General features: G+C 45.8%; 1 protein-coding gene across 1 annotated transcript; it reads right to left on the bottom strand.

Moving 5' to 3' along the window:
* Window positions 1-7,873: 7,873 nt before the first annotated feature.
* Window positions 7,874-20,493, bottom strand: LOC121281404 (protein NDNF-like). The gene is made up of 4 exons (XM_041194348.1): window positions 20,414-20,493; window positions 18,798-18,941; window positions 15,052-15,176; window positions 7,874-9,258 (listed from the first exon to the last, which is right to left on the bottom strand). Exons 1-4 carry the CDS (start codon window positions 20,491-20,493, stop codon window positions 7,895-7,897), a joined length of 1,713 nt encoding a protein of 570 aa, XP_041050282.1. The 3' UTR covers window positions 7,874-7,894.
* Window positions 20,494-21,800: the final 1,307 nt, after the last annotated feature.

The following is a 21,800-nucleotide window of genomic DNA, read 5'->3' as shown; positions in this document are numbered from 1 at the left end:
ACTGACACACCCCAGTGCAGTTACTGAGGGAGTGCTGCATTGTTGGAGGGGTGCAGTTAGCATGTTGAACTGAGGTGCTGTCTGCCCTCTCAGGTGGATGTAAATGATCCTATAATACACTGAACAACAGTGGGAGAGCTCTGCCTTTTGTCCTGACCAATATTTATCCTGCAACCAACATGAATGGAAAATAGTTTCACTGGTCATTTATCCCATTGTTGGTTGTGGAATCTTGCTGTGCACAACTTGGTGGCTGCAACTCCTACATTGCAACAATCGTGAAGCTGCAAAAAATAGTTCCTCGTTGGCTATAAAGCACCTTGGGATGGCCTGAAGCTGTGAAAGGTGCTAAAGAAATGAACGATTCAAAACTGTCACACCACTGATTTCAATTTGGAAAAAGTCCCTCCAAGAGAGGGTTGATCTCCCCGCCTGACACCAGCCAGCAGGAAAGTGTGCCTGTACCATCTCCACATCGACCCTTAATCCTTCTCCAGGCCTTTGCTAAGAGATCCAAGGGAGGAGTGACGGAAGACCACAGAATCCAGCCTCATTGATACAAGTAACTTGTGGCAGTAAAGATTAAACTGGCATAAAAACAAAAATAGCTGGAAAAACTCAGCAGGTCTGGCAGCATCTGCGGAGAGGAACACTGTTAACGTTTTGAGTCCGAATGACCCTTCAACAGAACTAAGTAAAGATAGAAGAGAGGTGAAATATAAGCTGGTTTAAGTTGGGGGGGGGGGGGGCCGTTGGTGGGACAAGTAGAGCTGGATAGAGGGCCAGTGATAGGTGGAGATAACCAAAAGATGTCACCAACAAAAGGACAAAGAGGTGTTGAAGGTGGTGATATTATCTGAGGAATGTGCTAATTAAGGGTAGAAAGCAGGAGAAGCAAGGTACAGATAGCCCTAGTGGGGATGGGGTGGGGTGAAGGAATCGAGAAGGCTAAAAGCTGGAGATAAAACAATGGATGGAAATACATTTAAAAATAATGGAAATAGGTGAGAAAAGAAAAATATATATAAAATATTGGAAAAAAGGGGGATCAGAAAGGGGGTGGGGATGGAGGAGAGAGTTCATGATCTAAAATTGTTGAACTCAATATTAAGTCCGGAAGGCTGTAAAGTGCCTAGTCGGAAGATGAGGTGCTGTTCCTCCAGTTTGCGTTGAGCTTCACTGGAACAATGCAGCAGGCCAAGGACGGACATGTGGGCATGAGAGCAGGGTGGAGTGTTGAAATGGCAAGTGACAGGGAGGTCTGGGTAATGCTTGTGGACAGACCAAAGGTGTTCTGCAAAACGGTCACACAGTCTGCGTTTGGTCTCTCCAATGTAGAGGAAACCGCGTTGGGAGCAACGAATGCAGTAGACCAAGTTGAGGGAAATGCAAGTGAAATGCTGCTTCACTTGAAAGGAGTGTTTGGGCCCTTGGACGGTGAGGAGAGGGGAAGTAAAGGGGCAGGTGTTGCACCTTCTGCAGTTACATGGGAAGGTGCAGTGGGAGGGGGCTGAGGTGTAGGGGGTGATGGAGGAGTGGACCAGGGTGTCCCGGAGGGAGCGATCCCTGTGGAATGCCGCGGGGGGTGGTGGGGGTGAAGGGAAGATGTGTTTGGTGGTGGCATCATGCTGGAGTTGGCGGAAATGGCGAAGGATGATCTTTTGAATGCGGAGGCTGGTGGGGTGATAAGTGAGGACAAAGGTGACCCTATCATGTTTCTGGGAGGGAGAGGAAGGTGTGAGGGCGGATGCGCGGGAGATGGTCTGGACACGGTTGAGGACCCTGTTAATCACCGTGGATGGAAAACCTCGGTTAAGGAAGAAGGAAGACATGTCGGAGGAACTGTTTTTGAAGGTAGCATTATCAGAACAGATGCGATGGAGGTAAAGGAACTGAGAGAATGGGATGGAGTCCTTACAGGAAGCGGGGTGTGAGGAGCTGTAGTCGAGGTAGCTGTGGGAGTCGGTAGGCTTGTAATGGATATTGGTGGACAGTCTATCACCAGAGATTGAGACAGAGAGGTCAAGGAAGGGAAGGGAAGTGTCAGAGATGGACCATGTGAAAATGATGGAGGGGTGGAAATTGGAAACAAAATTAATAAATTTTTCCAGGTCCAGATGAGATCATGAAGCAGCACCGAAGTAATCATCGATGTACCAGAGAAAATGTTGTGGGAGGAGGCTGGAGTAGGACTGGAACAAGGAATGTTCCACATACCCCATAAAGAGACAGACATAGCTGGGACCCAGGCCATGGGTCATTCGGACTCGAAACATTAACTGTGTTCGTCTCCGCAGATGCTGCCAGACTTGCTGAGTTTTTCCAGGTATTTTTGTTTTTGTTTTGGTTTTCCAGTTTCCAATCCGCAGTTTTTTGCTTTTATCTAAGATTAAACTGGCTGCTGGGCAGCTAGCCATCAAATGGAAGGACATTCAACTTAAGAATTCTTAGGCACAGGAGAAAGGCTATTAAGATCGGCAATCATTGTCCAAACCCACGACTCTACCACCTGGAAGGATAAGGTCAGCAGACGTTGGGAAACCCCTCCAAGCTAAATTAAGAATTTGAATTTGAGATCTATTGGTTTTTGTTACCCAGGGGATATAAAATGGGGAGAGAATTCAGAAATCTGGAGTGCAAAGGGACTTGGGAGTCTTAGTCCAGGATTCTCTTAAGGTTAACTTGTGGGTTGAGTCGGTAGTTAGGAAGGCAAATGCAATGTTGGCATTTATTTCGAGAGGACTAGAGTATAAAAGCAGGGATATGCTGCTGAGGCTTTATAAGGCTCTGGTCAGACCACATTTAGAATATTGTGAGCAATTTTGGACCCCGTACCTCAGGAAGGATATTCTGGCCCTGGAAAGGGTCCAGAGGAGGTTCACGAGAATGATCCCAGGAATGAAAGGCTTAATATATGAGGAAGATTTGAGGACTCTGGGTCTATACTTGATGGAGTTTAGAAGGATGAGGGGGGATCTGATTGAAACTTACAGAATACTGAAAGGCCTGGATAGAGTGGATGTGGGGAAGATGTTTCCATTAGTAGGAGAGACTAGGACCCGAGGGCACAGCCTCAGAGTAAAGGGAAGACCTTTTAGAACAGAGATGAGGAGAAACTTCTTTAGCCAGAGAGTGGTGAATCTATGGAATTCATTACCACAGAAGGCTGTGGAGGCCAAGTCATTGAGTGTATTTAAGACCGAGATAGATAGGTTCTTGATTGGTAAGGGGATCGAAGGTTACAGGGAGAAGGAGGGAAAATGGGGTTGAGAAACTTATCAGCCATGATTGAATGGTGGAGCAGACTCGATGGGCCGAATGGCCTAATTTCTGCTCCTATGTCTTATGGTCATGGATCCAACTGGCAGATGGATGGATTAGTCATAATCTCACAGAACAGTGGAACAGGCTAGAGGAGCTCAGCTGCTGACCCTCCTGTTCCTGTTTCCAGTCCTAGTCACCTCATAGCACACCATCCTGATTTGGAAATATATCACCGTTCCTTCACCGTCGCTGGGTCAAAATCCTGGAACTCCCTTCCTAACAGCACTGTGGGTGTAACCATACCACAGGGACTGCACCGGTTCAAGAAGGAAGCTTACCACCACCCTCTCAAGGGGCAATTAGGGATGGACAATGACTGCTGGCCCAGCCAGTGATGGTCATATCCTGAGAATTATTTTATAAAAATAAAAAGCCTGCCCCCTATTTGATTGACCTCAAATCACCTTCTTACCCATGTAGCCTGCCTCTTGAACCACTCTGTCTGCTTCAGTATCTTTCCCCAGTTCCTTATTCCATAAATTTTATTACCCCTTCGATGAAAAGGTGACAACTGGGATCCACTGGGTAACAGGTCCCACTGCAGATGGCCAACAGAGAGCACACATTCAAAAATCATGCACAGAGCCTATGATTTTTCCCTCTCTATTTACCTCTCTCCATGTCTCCACAGAATCTCTCTATTTCCCTCATACACTTTCTCCCTCCTTTCATCTCACCCATGCAGAGCAGGAGTTTGGGGTGGAGGGGGTTGCGGGTGGTGGGCAGTAGCAAAATCAGTTTGTCTTTTGCTTCATCTCTCATCCCTGATTGAGAAGTGCAGTACTGAGGGAATTGCTACACTGTCAGAGGTGCTGTCTTTCAGACAAGTGGTTGAACCGTCTGCCCTCTCAGTGGGTGTGAAAGATCCCATGGCATCATTTCAAAGAAGGGCAGGGTAGATATCCCCAATGTCCCAGCCAATATTTATTTCTCAATCAACATCACTAAAACAGCAGGTCTGGCAGCATCGGCGGAGAAGAAAAGAGTTGATGTTTCGAGTCCTCATGACCCTTCGACAGAACTAGGTGGATCCCAGGAAGGGGTGAAATATAAATAATTTATATTTCACCCCTTCCTGGGATTCACATAGTTCTGTCGAAGGGTCATGAGGACTCGAAACGTCAACTCTTTTTTTCTCCGCCGATGCTGCCAGACCTGCTGAGTTTTTCCAGGTAATTCTGTTTTTGTTTTGGATTTCCAGCATCCGCAGTTTTTTGTTTTTATCACTAAAACAGACTGGTCATTGTCACATTGCTGTTTTTGGGATCTTGCTGTGTGCAAATTGGCTGCTGCGCTTCCTACATCACAACAGTGACTAAACTTCAACAAGGGGCTTGCACTAGTTTTGGCAAGTTCTGCTATGGAAAAACAACATTTTTCTATTCTTTAAACCAGTGTGTCAACGCTAATGAACAGAGCTGGTAATGACCCCTGACCAGAGAGTAATGCTGGCAGTATAGCTTAGGTCTACAGGTTTCTTCTCTATTCCAAAGAGGTTCATACAGGTAAAAGCAAAATACTGCAGATGCTGGAAATCTGAAATCAAAACAGAAAATGCTGGAAAAACTGATCATCACAGGTAATTACAGACATAATCATCAACACAGCACATGGTACAGCAAAATATTTTATTTAAATAGACCATCAGTCCACAAAATGCCTACAGAAGTGAGGGAGTGATGCTTTAGTTAACCTTGGTCAGACCCCCCCTCCCCCCACCCCTGGGCCATCTGGAGTAACTGCATCCAGTTCTGGGCACTGTACCTGAGGAAGGTTATATTGGGCTTGGAGGGGATGTTGTGTAGATTCATCAAAATGATAATGGGTTTAAGTATGAGGGCAGACTTGTATTCCCTTATGGAAGATTTAGGGGGTGATCTAATTGAGGTGTTTAAGATGATTAACGGATTTGACACAGCACACAGAGCGAAAATATTTCCTCTAGTTGGGGGGCCAGCCCAGGCCCTTCAGAGGTGATATTAGGAAACAATTCTTCACATAAAGGGGTGTAGAAATCTGGAACTCCCCTCCCCACCCCAACCCCAACAGGCTGTGGATATTGGGGTTCCGTTGGAGCTTCCAGGACTGAGGGTGATAGACTCTTGTTGCCCGAGAGGATATGAAGAGATATGGAACCAAGGCTGGTAAATGGAGCTGAGAGACAGATCAGTCATAATCTAATTGAATGACGGAACAGGATGGGACTGAATGACCTCCTCTTGTACCCCTGTCGCAATATGTTTCTAACTGTTCAACAAAAGAGTGCAAAGAAAATCTTTTAAAAACACACAATGTTTTTTGATGGTTCTGTAAGTTTTCTCCCAGACTGCTCACTGATCTGTGCGGGAGGTTAAACTTTACTGAGGTCGTTGGTCTCAGCTAAATTTGGCCAAGATTGGCCTCACTATCCATGAGCCGGGAAGGGAAGAAACTCAGTCACAGTCCCTACTCCTGGGGGCAGAATTTTTAATTCGGCGGGTGGACGGGCGAGTGCCCAACTCGACCGAGCGTGTAAAATGACGGGTGATGATGTCGGGCGAGCGTCCCAATGTCATCGCGCACTTGTGCGATGTTTCAGTGGGTGGGTGCGCGCCGGAGCCAGCAGCGCCGCTCGCCGACAATTAAAAGGCCGTTAATAAGGTGATTGAAAGACATTTTTTTGCTGCCCGTCCAAGCTTAAGGTCGGCGGGGCAGGTGGAAAGGCTGAGCGGCCTTTGCATTTTTTTAGGAAACCTCATCCACGGGCGGGATGAGGTTTCCAACAGCAAATAAACATGAAACAAAAATTTTTAAATGTGATTAATAACATGCCCCTGCTCGTGTGACAGGGTCACGTGAGGGGACACATTTTATAAAGCTTTATTTTTTTGTTTTGAAAACTGTTCATCTGCCTGAGGCAGCTCTGTGCCTCAGGGAGGTTATTGAGTGCGCATGTGTGAAGTTGCACGCTCACCCTCCTTCCCCACACACCGCCCCCCCCCCACCCCCCCACCTCCCCACACCGGCAGCGCTGAGCGCTACCACTCACGTTTCACGCTGGGCGGGCCTTAATTGGCCCGCCAGAGCGAGATGGTGGTCCGGCCCCAATCACGGGCAGCGGTCAGCTTCCCGGCCACTCCCCACCCGCCCCTGCCAAGCCTGCCCGACGAGGGAAAAATCCTCCCCCTGATTGCTCTAGTGACTCCCTCCGTACAGCCCCCTGCCCTTGGGTATCAGGCAAGGGCAGGATCAGCCTCTGATGCCCTGTCCAGTGAAATAGCTTGCCAAAATTCTTTGCCTTGGGGGTTCACAGGTGAAGTGTGGCAGTAATGCAAATGGGACTATTACAGTGAGCAGCCATCACCCATGTCTTTCCAAAAATGTAGGGAGAAATATCGGTTCATGGAATCATGAACAATTACAACACAGAAGGAGGCCATTTAGCCCATTGTGTTTGCGCTGGCTCTTTCCTCAACTCCACTGACCCCACTTACCTGCCCTTCCCCCTTGTCCCTGCAATTTTTACTTCAGACAATTGACATTTGACAACGTTAAAAGGCATGTTTGGAGATAATATGCAGGCGTCATTACAGTGAATTACAGAACAGAAACAGGCCATTCAGCTCAACTGTTCCTTGCCAGGGTTTGCTCTACACGAACCACCTCCTATCCTACTTCATCCCATCCCAGCTGAATAACATTCTATTCCTTTCTTCCTGATGTGTTTATCTGGCTTCCCATTACATACATCTACACAATTCACCTCAACCATTCCCTCATTATCAACACTCTCTGGGTAAAGAAGTTCCTCCTGAATTGTCTGTTGGATTTATTAGTGACTGTCTAATATTAATGGCTCCCTAGTTTTGGTCACTTCTGCGCCCCATAAGTGAAAATATCCTCTGTACGTCTCCTTCGTTTAAAGATCCCTATCAGGTCACCTCTTGGTCTTTTTTTCTAGAGAAAAGAGCCTCAGTCTGTTCAATCTTTCCTGACAGGGGTAACCCCTCAGTTCTGACAATTAGAGACAAGAAGTGAAGGATAACCTCACATCTCAGTCCAAATGAAAAAACAGTTGATTTGTTATTGGGAAGGCTGTGTTAGAGATGGTGAACCAGATCCAAAGATAAGCAAAAAAAAAGTAAGGTTCACAATAAAATGTCAACTCACATTGTACACAACGCCAAAGTATGGTCCTTTTAAATTAAGTGCACAGCCTATTTATTTTCTGTAAGCTCTTTACAAAGTGAATTAGGCAACTGTTAAACACACCTCCTTGGGAACACTCTGCCTGTTGAGGTTTCTCTGCTTTGGGGGAGTGAGAGGGATGGTTCCCATCATCTCCTGAGCTAACTTCACAATTGTGCCGCAATATCTGTCTCTCTTTTCCCGACCAGAGGATCCTTAGGTGGCGTAACCCAAGGCGAGAGGTCACCACCCGAACGTTGAAGAGAGCAGGAGAGAAGACAAAATAAGTAGGAGGTCAGGTGCCTGATCCCACCCAGCCCACCGGTCCCCCAAGTTTGGGGTTTGAAATTCTTGGAGGAAGGGAAGAGTGGGGGAGGTGCAGAGGTGAAGACTTCCTCATGCTTCAACATGTCTTCCTCGTTCTAACTATCTTGCTCTGGTACTTAACCGAATTCCTCCCTTGGCCAATCACATAGACATCGAGCTGGTAGGTTTTCCCAGGCTCCAGGCCCTCAATGCGTTCTGTCATCACTGCCTTCCGAAGGTTTGGGCCACGGAAATATTGGCAGCTCACCTTCTCCGCCTTGCTCCTTGTTGTTGGGTCGAGGCAATGGTTTTGCAGTTCTTTGGGTTTCCCCTTGCCCATCACCGGCTTTCGGTAGACACAATATTTGTTCATTTCCTGTGTGGCAAGCCAGGCGACAGTCAAGGAAGTGCAGGCACGCAGTCGGTCAAACACTTTGAGTCTCGTGTCACGGGGGAGGGTTGGGAATGGCTGCTTGTTGGGGTGAGTCGTTACGTGAACTTTCAGCAAGGCCTTCCTGCCTTTGCCAGCTCTTAGACGGAGCAGGTACCTGGCTTTAGGCTTGCCAGTGAGATGGAAATGTTTGACTCCCTCCACCCTCTGGGATGTCACTAGCTTCCTGTTCTGCCTGACCTGGACATGGACCATGTGGTAGCAGGACTGAAGAGAGACCATCACCGAACGATGAGAGGAAACTGGCTTGAACTGCAAGGACTTGGTACCCCCACGCTTGATAAAAACTTCTGTCACCCTTCCACCTTTCAGCTCCTGCACTTTTTGCTTCACCTCAACCTTGGTCTTAGCAAACGTCCCGACATAGGCCGAGCTCACGTTGGTCAGGAGGTTCGAAACGAAAACATCAAAGTAGTACTGGGTGCCGGGTTTTAGCCGAGACACGGTGAACACGTTTTTGGTCCTGGTGCAGGTTTTCTGAATACCTGCCAGGTGACCAACTGAAGGTTTCGTAGACCAACGTCCAACAGTTGGGTGATTGACCACATCGTCAAGGCGCGGAGACTTTGACAGACCCCAATCCAACTCCGACCAATGCACTTTTTTGTAAAGGTCGCCCTCGTTAAGTTTAGCCTCAACAGCACACAGGCTTTTGTAGTTATGCTCCTTATTAACGACCACACAGTACTCAGCAGGCTGGTGGAACTGAGAGATAGCTGGGCTTGGTTTCCACACGAGGGAAACACTAGTGCGTCCCACAAATGTCAGGCCCAACCGTGAGTCACTGGGCAGTTTGGGGTACGGCTGATCAGATTCAGGGGTGGTTGTGGCGTAGGCGTTGAAAATAGTGTCCTTCTCAATCGGCACCAGTTCCAGTCTGTAGATGCCGGCTGGACTATCAGCAATGGCGTAAGACTCAACATCGTTACCTTGATAATAAAACAGCTCCACACTTTGTCCATGAACAGTGACCTGGGGGTCCTTCTGTGGGTTAAAAGGCTCCAATTCACCTGTCAAAAGAAGAAATAAAAAGGCTAAAAGAATATGTCAATTGTGGCTCTTGCCTCTGATTCTGAAGGTTATCAAGCCCCACTACCAGATTTGACCACAAAAATCTCAACTGGCGCTCCACGTACTGAGGGGGTGCTGCACTGTTGGAGGGGACTCATCATTTGGATGAGATGTTAAACTGAACCCTTGTGTGCTCTCTCTGGTTGGTGTAAAAGATCCTGTGATGCTGTTTCAAAGAAGATCAAGGGAGTTCTTCATGGTGCACTGGACAGTACATACTTCTCCACTTACATCATATTATATCCTGTGGGAGCTTGCTGTGCGCAAATTGTCTGTTGTGTTCCCTGGATTACAACTTCAGAAGTACTTCATTGGTTGGAAAGCAATTAAGGATGTCCTGTCGCTGTGAAAGGTGCTATAGAAATTTAAATCTTCCTGATATATGAAATAGGAGCAGGTGTAGGCCGTATAGCCTCAAAAGCCCTCCCTATCATTCAGTAAGACCATGGCCAATGTTCTAACTCAACTCCGTGTTCCCATCCTTTCTCTATATCTGCTGATTCTCATAAATAATATCGCGACTGAACCTGCAACTTTGGCTTCATTAGCACCACACTCTAATCCACAGGACAAATCGCCTGGGTCCATGTGTAACTTGTTCTATTCCAGTCGATGGACAATTACAATGACGATCCCAGAGACTCATAGCCAATCCGATTGGCCGACAGTTCCAGAGGGCTGGACTTCCACCCCCATGTGGGGTGAAAATCTCACTCAGCAATTGTTGGCCCACCCCACAGTGCTTTATGGCTGCGGGGGAGGGCTGGGGGTGGAGGGGGGGGAGGGGGCATTGCAGGTGGGCATGGAGCGTGTCGGCTCCATGTCTATGTGGTTTCCGCGGGCAGAGGGTGGTGTCATCCACGCCCCCATATTATTCTGCCCATTGCATGTGGAAGTGTTTCCTAATTTGACTCCAGAAGGGCCTGGCTCTAAATTTTAGACTCTGCCCCCTAGTCCTGGACTCCCAAACAGCAGAAATAATTTCTCTCGAAAGACCCTATCAATTCCTCTTAATATCGTGAAAACTTAGATCAAATCACCCTTAACCTTCTAAATTTCAGGGAAGATGGCCCTAGTTTGAGTGTTTGAGTAATCTCAACGTGTATCTTAATCCTCATATTCATTCTGGTAAAGACTAATTATCATCCTGGTAATGACCTAAATTCGAACACTAAGTTAAGGAACTAATGGGGGAAGGAACAATTTGCTTTCATATTGGAGAAGGTGGGCTCTTCTTAAAGTAGAGAAGGTTCCTGGAAGATTTAACAGAGGTGTTCAAAATTACAAGGGGTTTTGATAGATTAATAGGGGAGAAACTGTTACATCTGTCAAACAGATCAGTAATAGGAGGGCACAGAACTAGAAGAGAATTGAGGCAAGACTTCATCACCCAGAGGCTTCTTCTGATCTCAAATACACTCCCTGAAAGGATTGTGAAAGCAGACTCCATCAGAACTTTCAACAGGCAATTGGACATAGACTCGAAGAAATCTAATTTGCAGGGTTTTGGGGCTAAATCATACAGCTCTTTCAAAGAACTGGCACAGGTACAATGGGCCAAATGGTCCATCATTGAAGGATTTGAAGCCACTGAGGTGGGTCTTAAACCCATGGCCTTCTGACTCAGAGATAAGAATGCTTGCTACTCACTGAGGCAAGAAGCAAGTCTTAAGCCACTGCAGGCTGCTCATGCCACTCCTTGTTCATTAGACTGCCTGATGTCAACTCAAATCAATTCAATGATACAGACGCTTTACCAGGCCAAGGAATATCCACATCAATCAACTGTTTAAGCAGATGCATGGTCTTTGTCGAAACAAGAATGATAATATTCCTTTAATCACTTTTTGTACTTTAATGCAACTTGACACCTCTATTGGAATTAAGCTAAAGATGATAAAAGAGGCTCTACTGGACAAAAATAGTGCTTAGCAGGTGCGTTTATGTTACCTGGTTGCCATAACATCCTTTTGACATTGCAAGTCATAGGTGGATTATGGTGTCTCCACTATTAAATGCCTCCTAACTGCTGCACTCAAACCTTAGATCTCACTGAGAGATTTCAATTCAAGGAGATACTGATTAAACGGGATGCAAAAGATTAAAGTCTCGTCAAGCAATTAATCACAATCAGTTTGATCCTCAGATGAGGTTGGAAATATATCTTTGTGTTCGAGCAAAAGAATGTAGGTTTTCATGTTTGTCTCTTGTTCTCTACTCTTTGAAGTCAGTGTGGAAATCTCACCCTTTTCTGCTTTGATGTGGGCACAAGGTAATGATTTAAATCCTTGTTTTTGCATTTTTAACGCTATTGCAGAATGTGAACTCTTGCATTCCAAACTGTTGATGTTGAGTTGGGCATGAGGGAAGGTTCCAGATTCTGAGTGGTTACAAAAGAAATCAGGCTTTCAAAAAGCTGTTAAATAAACCATGTAAATGACACATTTCTGTATAATTGATATAAACTGGACATGCATATCTGTTTCTTCAGCAATTCAACTGTCATCCTGAAACCTCTGCTCCACTAATTGTTTCATTCAATCCAATTGCCCTAATAATGTCACTCACTCTCAGTGTCACTCACTTCCAGTGTCACCCAATCCCAGTGTCACTAGGTCCCAGTGTCACTCACTTCCAGTGTCACCCAATCCCAGTGTCACTAGGTCCCAGTGTCATTCACATCCAGTGTCACCCAATCCCAGTGTCACTCACTCCCAGTGTCACTCACTCCCAGTGTCACTAGGTCTCAGTGTCACTCACTCCTAGTGTCACTCACTTCCAGTGTCACCCAATCCCAGTGTCACTAGGTCCCAGTGTCACTCACTTCCAGTGTCATCCAATCCCAGTTTCACTCAATCCCAGTGTCACCTATTTCCAGTGTCACCCAATCCCAGTGTCACTAGGTCCCAGTGTCACTCACTCCCAGTGTCACTCACTTCCAGTGTCACCCAATCCCAGTGTCACTCACTTCCAGTGTCACCCAATCCCAGTTTCACTCAATCCCAGTATCACCTATTTCCAGTATTACTCACTCCCAGGACAGGATTTCCCAGCCCTGCCATGGTGGTACCGGCCACAGGGGATGCGGTGGGTCAGCCAAAAGTCCACTGATTTTTGGTGGAATCAGAAGAACCCAACAGCGGCTGGGACCGGAAAATCCCAACCCCTTTGTCACTCATTCCCAGTGTCACTCAGTCCCAGTTCACATATTTCCAGTTTCACTGATTCCCAGTGTCAATCGTTCCTAGTGTCACTCACTCTTAGTGTCACTCACACACAATGTCACTCACTCCCAGTGTCACTCATTCCCAATGTCATTCATTCCCAGTGTCACTCACTCCCAGTGTCACTCATTCCCAGTGTCACATATTCCCAGTGTCACTCAATCCTAGTGTCACTCATTCCTGATGTAACTTAGCCCCAGTGTCATTTAGTCCTAGTGTCATTCAATCATAATAATATAAAAACATAAATAAAAGCAGGGGTAGACCCTTCAGCCCCTCAACCCTGCTCCACCATTCAATATCATGGCTGATTTTCACATTTCTGCCCATCCCCAGATCCCTTAATTTTCTGAGAGACCAAACATCTGTCTATCTCGGCCTTAAAAATTCAAGAAGGGAGCATTCACAACCCTCTGAGGTAGAGAATTCATAATACAATTGAATTCCACATTAAGTTTGAAAGCGACATACCCCAATCACGAATGAGAATCTTAAACTTAAACAAAGCCAATTTCATAGCTATGAGGAGATGAGATGTCTAAGGTTGATTGGGTAATTGGACTAAAAGAGTTGACATTAAATAAACAGTGGGAAGCATTTTAAGAAACAAATCAAAACGTTCAACGAAAATAGATTCTGTTGAAGAACAAAAATTCAGCAAGAAAGGTCCAATTGTGGCTTACTAAGGAGGCTAAGGATAGTATTATATGAAAATATTTACAAAGCACTGCTTTTATGCTCACTCTGTGCCCTACACTCTCAGTCCCAGTGTCACTCAGTCCCAGTAACAATCAGTCCCAGTGCCACTCAATCCCAGTGTCACTCAGTCCCAGTGTCAATCAGTCCCAGTGCCACTCAATCCCAGTGTCACTCAGTCCCAGTGTCACTCAGTCCCAGTGTCAATCAGTCCCAATGCCACTCAATCCCAGTGTCAATCAGTCCCAGTGCCACTCAATCCTAGTGTCACTCAGTCCCAGTGTCACTCAGTCCCAGTGTCAATCAGTCCCAATATCACTCATTCCCAGTGCCACTCAATCCCAGTGTCACTCAGTCCCAGTGTCAATCAGTCCCAGTGCCACTCAGTCCCAGTGTCACTCAATCCCAATGTCACTCAGTCCCAGTGCCACTCAGTCCCAATGTCACTCAGTCCCAGTGCCACTCAGTCCCAACGTCACTCAGTCCCAGTGCCACTCAGTCCCAGTGCCACTCAGTCCCAATGTCACTCAGTCCCAGTGCCACTCAGTCCCAATGTCATTCAGTCCCAGTGTCACTCAGTCCCAGTGTCACTCAGTCCCAGTGCCACTCAGTCCCAGTGTCACTCAGTCCCAGTGTCACTCAGTCCGAGTGCCACTCAGTCCCAGTGTCACTCAGTCCCAGTGCCACTCAGTCCCAGTGTCACTCAGTCCCAGTGCCACTCAGTCCCAATGTCACTCAGTCCCAGTGTCACTCAGTCCCAGTGCCACTCAATCCCAGTGTCACTCAGTCCCAATGTCACTCAGTCCCAGTGCCACTCAGTCCCAATGCCACTCAATCCCAGTGTCATTTAGTCCCAGTGCCACTCAGTCCAGTGTCACTTGGTCCTGTGTCACTCAATCCCAATATCACTGAGTCGAGATACCATTCATTCCCAGTGTCACTCAGTCAATCCCAATGCTCTAACCTAGAAAACAATTCTGTGGGCAGTGAAAGTGCCAGTTTTGAATGGACCCAAATGTAAATTGTTTCCCGCCAACTTTGTTCCCAAAACTTCCACCAGCATAACATTGCCTCTGTAGCAGCTCATCCTCTGCTGAAACCCTCACCTTTGGCCTTGTTATCTGCACTCCTGGAATTTCCTCCTTAAACCTCTCTTCTCAACCCCCACCCCCTGTAAGATGTTCCTTAAGTCCTGGTGGGAGAGTCAGTCCAGATTTTGTACTCATGTCTTTGGAGTGGAATTGAAACCTGCAATCTTCTAACCGGGAGACAAGAGGCTTTTACCCACTGAGGCATGGCTGACACTCTCTTGAGGAATCCATGAGCTATTGTAGGGACTGAATGGATTTGTGAAGTGAAAAATCACTTGTTCATGGCTTTGTTAAGCTGATGCCTGACTCAAGGACATCACATGAATCACATTGAGTGTTGGCAAATTGATCTAATACATCAACAACAGCTTGCGTTTATATACCACCTTTAGTGTCACAAAGGCCCAAGCTATTTGCCACAGGAATGGCTATCAAACAAAGTTTGACACCGAGCCGCCACACGATGTGGGGTTACCAAAAGCTTGGTCAGAGAGATAGGTTGGGTCTTCAAGGAGGAAAGCGAGTTGGAAAGATGGAGAGGGTTAGGGAGGAAATTCCAGAGCTTAGGGCCCAGGCAGCTGAATACTCAGCCCCCAGAGGTGGAAAGTTGAAAATCAGGGATTGGAGGAGCAACATTGGAGGAGCACAGAGATCTGTAGGGCTGGAAGAGATTACAGAGAGAGGGAGATACAAATTCAGCTGCCAATGGTCTTTCTCTCACCTGATCCATCTCCACTCGACTCACTCTCAAGCTCCTGAAGTGTGAGGGTCCATTGTAAAGGTGCCTCACATGGAGTGATCCTCACTGTGACAGGGGTGTTATCCTCCTCCACTATGAAGTAGTATCTTTAGGGAACAAAATAACATTAAGTAGGAAAGGAATGATCTTTTCCCGACACCCAGTCAGCACCCTCACTATATTTGGATAAACCCAGTGCTTTGAGTCTAGCCAGCCATGGCGATTACTGACTTATATTTAAAACTGATCCAAGCCTTGCAGAACATCTCCGGATGGTGAGCAGAGTGGGGGGAAGGTCTGGGAGGAGAGTGGGGGAAGGTCTTGAGGGGGAATGAGAAGGAAGCTGGAAGGGCAATGGACAGGGGTCTGGGAGGAGGGTGGGAAGTGTGTCGAGAGAGAGTGGGGAGGGTCTGTGAGGAGAGTGGGGGAGGGTATGGAGGGAGGATGGGGGAGTGGGTCTGTGAGGAGAGTTGGGGGGAGGATCTGGGAGGGGAGTGGGGACAATGTGGAGGGTGGGTGGGGGTTTCTGGGAGGAGAGTGGGGAAGGGAGCTGTGTGGAGAGTGGGGGAGGGTCTGGGAGGAGAGCGAAAGCAGGGGTCTGAATGGAGAGTGTGAAGGTTCTGAGGGAAGAGGGAGGTGGGTAAGTCTGCAGGGATACATGGGGGGTGGTATCTGGATGAAGGGTGGTGATGTTCTGAAGAATCCCAAACTCCAAACTTTGTTAAAAGAGAAGGAAGATGGATACTTGTAACTTAAATATCCAGTAATGAGGTACATTTACATGTGTTGTGCGTGAGGTGTTTTCTATTCAGTTAATTTCTATCACTCAGTGTCTCTGTAGAACCTAGTCAACAAATTCTATTGGATAGCACTACTGTAAGAAATTGTTCTAGCTGTTAGAACATTATTCTATTCAAATATTCATCTAATACCCTCTTGAATACCTTGATTGAACCTGCATCCAGTCCCTGCATTCCCGACTCAGACTGGAAGGAGTTCACTGTGTGAAAAAGTTTTCTCTCACGTCACATTTGCTTCTTTGGCAAATCATTTTAAATCTGTGCCCTCTCATTCTCAATCCTTTTACGAGCAGGAACAGTTTCTCCTGATCTACTCTGTCCAGTCCCTCATGATTTTAAACACCTCTATCAAATCTCCTCTATACTTCTCCTCTCTAAGGAGAACAATCCCAATCTAACTTCATTACTGAAGTTTCTCATCACTGGAACCATTCTTGTAAACCTCTTCTGCACTCTCTCCAATGCGTTCACATCCTTCCTAATAATGTGGCGTCCAGAGCTGTACACAATACTCCAGTTGAGGTCTAACTAACTTAGATAAACTCAGCATAGCCACTTGCTCTTATACCCCTATTAATAAGGCTCATTGAACTTCATCTGCCACCTATCTGCCCACTCCATCAACTTAGTCTATGTCCTTTTGAAGTTCTACACTGTTCTCCTCACAGTTCACAATGCTTCCAAGTTTTGTATCATCTGCAAACTTTGAAATTGTCCCCAGGGCACCAAGATCTAGATCATTAATATATATCAGGAAAAGCAAGGGTCCCAATACCGAACCTTGGGGAACTCCACTACAAACCTTCGTCCAGCCCAAAAAATATCCATTGACCATTATCCTCCATTTCCTATTCCTCAGCCAATTTTGTATCAATGTTGCTGTGTCCTTTTTATTCCATGAACTATAAGTTTCCTCACAAGTCTGTTGTGTGGCACTGTATCAAATATCTTTTGAAGGTCCACATACACCACATCAACAGCATCACCTCCGTCAACCCCTCTGTTACCACTTCAAAAAACTCCAGCAAGTTAGTTAAACATGATTTGTACCTTTAGAATTCCATGCTGGCTCTTCCTAATTAACCCACGTTTTCCATGACTAATAATTTTATCCCAAATAATTGTTTCTGGAAGCTTCCCCACCACTGAAGTTAAACTGACTGGTCTGTTGGATTTGCTGGACTTATCCTTACAAACTCTTTTGAACAAGGCTGTAATGTTTGCAATTCTCCAGTCCACTGGCACTTCCCCTGAACCTAGGGAAGATTGACAAATTATAGCCAGTGCCCCTGCAATTTCCACTTTCACTTCCTTCAATATCCTTGGATGCATCTCATCCGGCTCAGTACCTTGTCAACTTTAAGTACTGATAGTTTATCCAACACTTCCTCCTTATCAATTTTGAACCCTTCTAGTGACAGAGTTTCCTCCTCTGTCACCATGACCTGGGTAGTATCTGCTTCCTTGGTAAAGACATAGGGAAAGTATTCATTTAACACCTCAGACATGCCCCCTGCCTCCATGTGTGAATCACCTTTTTGGTCCCTAATCAACCCTACCCCTCTTTTTACCATTCTTTTATTATTTATGTGCCTATAGCAGACTTTGGGATTCCCCTTTATGTTGGCTTCCAGTCTTTTCTCATAACCCCTCTTTGCTTCTCTTATTTGCTTTTTCACCCCACTTCTGAATCTTATATATTCTACTTGGTTCTCAATTGTATTTTCTACCTGACACCTGTCATAAGCACACTTTTTCTTTTTTATCTGAATTTCTATCTCCTTTTCCATCCAGGAGAGCTCTGGATTTATTTGCCCTACCTTTTCCTTTTGAGGGAATATACTTTGACTGTGCCTGAACTATTTCTTCTTTGAAGGTAGCCCATTGATCAGTTTCAGCTTTTCCTGCCAAACTTTGGTTCCAGTCTATCCGGCCTAATTCCATTCTTGCCTCATTGAAGTCGGCTCTTCCCCCAGTTAATTATTCTTACTCTGTATTTTCCAACTTCCTCTTCTACTGTCACCCTAAACCTTACGATACAATGATAACTATCTCCTAAATATTCCCCACTGACACTTGATCTACTTGGCTCATCCCATTTCCAAGAACCAGGGCCAACAGTGCCTCCTTTCTCTTTGGGCAGGACACATACTGCTATCGAAAATTCTCCTGAACACAATCTAGGAACTTTTGCTCCTCTCCGCCCTTTACACTACCACTGTCCCAGTCTACATTCAAGTAATTAACCTCCCCCATTATAACTGCTCTGTAATGCTTGCATCTCACTGTAATGTCCCTGCAGATTTGTTCTTCTACATCCTTCCCATTAGTTGGCGGTCTATTGACTATACTGAGCAATGTAATTGTACCCTTTTTTGTTCCTTAGCTATAACCAAATTGTTTTTGCCCTTGAACCCTCTGGGACATCCTCTTTCTCCAACACTGCAATGCTCTCCTTAACCAATACCGCCACCCCTCCTCCTTTTCCTCCTTTCCTAACTTTTCTCCACCATTTAATTCAACCATGATATTTTTGGCACTATCCCCATATCCCTTGATGTCTTTAATATCTAGAGATCCATCAATCTCTGTTTTGAAAATAGTCAAAGACTGAACCTCCATGGCCTCTGGGGTAGAGAAGTCCAAAGAATCACCAACCTGTGAGTGAAGAAATTCCTCCTCATTGCAATCCCAAATTGCCTGCCCCTTATTCTGAGACTATGTTCCCTAGCTCTAGACTCCCAGCCAGAGGAAACATCTTCCCTGCTCCTACCCTGTCGAGCCCTGTATGAATTTTGTAAGTTTCAATGAGGTTGCCTCTCATTCTTCTAAACTCCAGCGAGTACAGGCCCAGTCTCCTCAATCGCTCCTCATAGGACAATCCCGCCATCCCAAGGGTCAGTCTGGAACAGCAACAGTCTTAGGTACCTCTTTGGCGTATCTTTCATGAGGAACCCGGTGATTTCAGTTCCATCTGGCATGGCTGTCATGTCCTGGGGTGTAAGCTGATTGTAAAGAGCTTGTACGAGGTACAGATCTCTTCCTGGTAACTTCTGTGCTGAGCAAGCGAGGCTGAGGTTAAGCAGCAGATAAAGAAAGTTCCTGCAGGTTGGAGACAGCCACTCACTCCACACACTCCTCTTCATAGCTGGATCTTCTTTAACAAAAAAAAAGGTAAATTGGGCATAGTCACTTCAATTATTTTACCAAGAAAATATACACAGGCCTGTTATATTTTATCAACGATTTTGGCTTCTGCCTTGTTGAGGCACCACTGACTTTAAATTTCTCACCCTCCTGTTCAAATCCCTTCAAGGCCTCACCTCCCTCGATCGCCGTCGTCTCCTCCAGCCCTTTAACTATCCAAGATCGCTGTGCTCTTCCAATTCTAACCTGTTGAACATTCCCCAATTTCTTTTATTCTTTCACGGGATATGGACATCGCTGGCTGGGCAAACCTTGATTTCCCATCCCTAATTGCCGTTGAGAAGGTGGTGGTGAGCTGCCACCTTGACCGCTGCAGTCCATGTAGTGTAGGTACACCCACAGTGCTGTTAGGGAGGGAGTTCCAGGGTCTTGGTCAGTGACAGTGAAGGAACGGTGATATATTTCCTAGTCAGGATGGTGAGTGACCTGAAGGGGAACTTCCAGGTGGTGGTGTTTCCATCTATCTGCTGCCCTTGTCCTTCTAGATGGTAGTGTTCATGGATTTGGAAGGTGATTTTAATCACTTTGTCTTCAGTGGCCATGCTTTTAGCTGCTTGAGCTCTTAGCTCTGAAATTCCATTCCTGAACATCTTCATCTCTCTCTCTCTCTCTCTCTATATCTTTGCTTAAAGCCTACACCTTTGACCAAACCTTTGATATTTTGTACAAGCATGTTATTATTATTCAAGTACTCAATGCCCCTATTTATAAAACTCTAAAATATTTTGAGGCATTTACTTTCCTGCATTCAAGCTGTCAGGGAATTAAACATTTTAATCTATGGGTCTCTGTTTTTTCAACATCCTGCAATATTGTCCCATTAAGTGTATGTAGTGTTCAATTGTTCGGTGTTTGATTATGTGTGTCTGTTGACTGCTCACTGTATAGGATTCATTAAGCCTGGGTGTGGTCACTTGGAAAAAGAAACAGGACTGTGCCAAACTGTTGTAGAGCAGACATTTTAAAGCATTGAATAAAACTCCTTTTACACGCATAAACACCGGTGTTTCATCTCTGCATATTTCCGAAGCATAAAACACCACAGTGTGCATTCCCATTCCCTGATTTTTTTTTCCTCCCAAACTGTACTCCCTCATACCTATCCACAATAAACTGAACCTGCAGCTAGGCTGCTCTTCCATTCATGCATTCCACTAAACTGCCTGTGCCTGCCTGAAGACATTATCTGCCTGGCAAGATATCCACACTTTGTATCATCAGCAAAATTTGAGATTCCACCCCCTACACACAAACCAAAATTATCTTTAAAAATGCCCCACTGCTTTCTTACACCATGATTTAGATAAGTGAACATGGGGATCAAACTCAGGCTTTACCTTGTCTCTAAGGCCCGCTTTTGCACCACGTTTATGCAGTGAGGCATGAGAGGAACTAATAACTCAGCGGGCCTCTTCATTCTCAAATTTACAGAAGGCGTCCGAGATCACCTCCGTGTTGAGGCGTCCTTGTGCTCTCCTTTCTGCCTCAGCAGTGCCCACCTTTCCTTGTGGGGCTTACGGCCCTCTGATTGGGCCTCCCACCTTGGGAACCCTCCAAAAGTGGACACAGGGGCGGCCTCTTAATTGGCCACATCCTTTAAAGTTGAACTGGTGGGTGACGCCAGCAAGCACGGACATGGGACCTGCACATGGTCCTGATGTCAGGATCACAACGCAACTGGGCAAATTTAAGCCAATGTTTCAGGTCAATTTAGTTGAATGACAGAACAGGAGGGCTTAATTACCTATGCTTATATTCCTGGCTCCTATGTGCCTATTTGCCTATGGCCCATGTTCCTATTCTTCTACGTAAATATAAAGATATTTTTTTCTGGGAATGTGGGCGTCGCTGGCAAGACCAACATTTGTTGCCCATCCCTAATTGCCCTTGAACTGAGTGGCTTGCTAGGTCATTTCAAAGGGCAGTCAAGCATCAACCACATTGCTGTGGATCTGGAGTCATATGTAGGCCAGACCAGGTAAGGATGGCAGATTTCCTTGCTTAAAGGGTATTAGTGAACAAGATGGGTTTTTACATCAATCAATGATGGTTGTTATTGTTATTATAAAAGCTAAATACTGCGGATGCTGGAAATCTGAAACAGAAACAAAAATAGCTGGAAAATCTCACCAGGTCTGACAGCATCAGCGGAGAGGAATACAGTTAATGTCCCAAGTCTTTATGACTCTTCATTAGTTCTGATGGCTGTTATTGTCACCATTCCCGAGGCTAGCTTTCAATTACAGATTTATTAACTGAATTTAAATTCCACCAGCTGCCACAATGGGATTTGATTCCATATCCCCAGAGCATTAGCCCAGGCCTCATGATTACAAGTCCAGTGACATTATCACTACACCACCACCAAGAACCAACCACACTGCTGTAGGTCTGGACTCACATTCAGGCCAGACTGAGTCAGGACATTCGTGAATCAGTTGGGTTTTTATCATGATCCAGTAGTTGCACAGTCACTGTTACTGGGACTAGGTCTTTATTCCAAATGTATTGTTCATTGTTATGTCCAACAGTACCTTATTGTTATGGAGTTAACAAACACCATCTAGGGTGGGTATGAAAGATTCCATATGGTACTAAAAAAAAAAGAAACTTTTGCATTTATGTAGCGTTTTCCACAGGCATGGAATGCCCCAATGTGCGTTAAAGATGCTGAAGTAATTTGAAGTGTAGTGATAGTTGTAATTCAGGAAACATGGCAGACAG

The sequence above is a fragment of the Carcharodon carcharias genome, chromosome 8 (assembly GCF_017639515.1).
Source record: "Carcharodon carcharias isolate sCarCar2 chromosome 8, sCarCar2.pri, whole genome shotgun sequence".
NCBI classification, from domain to species: Eukaryota; Metazoa; Chordata; class Chondrichthyes; order Lamniformes; family Lamnidae; genus Carcharodon; species Carcharodon carcharias.
The sequence above is the reverse complement of the archived record's forward strand: the minus strand, read 5'-3'. Positions and strand labels throughout refer to the sequence as shown.

Bases quoted from the DNA above. Each gene is read 5' to 3' on its own strand.
- LOC121281404 (XM_041194348.1), bottom strand. From the start codon at position 20,493: ATGAAGAGGCCCGCTGAGTTATTAGTTCCTCTCATGCCTCACTGCATA. The intron at 18,942-20,413 runs GTAAAGCCTGAG...GCTTAACCTCAG, and splicing joins AAGCGGGCCTTAGAGACAAG to CCTCGCTTGCTCAGCACAGA. The intron at 15,177-18,797 runs GTACCTAAGACT...TGTTCCCTAAAG, and splicing joins ATGAAAGATACGCCAAAGAG to ATACTACTTCATAGTGGAGG.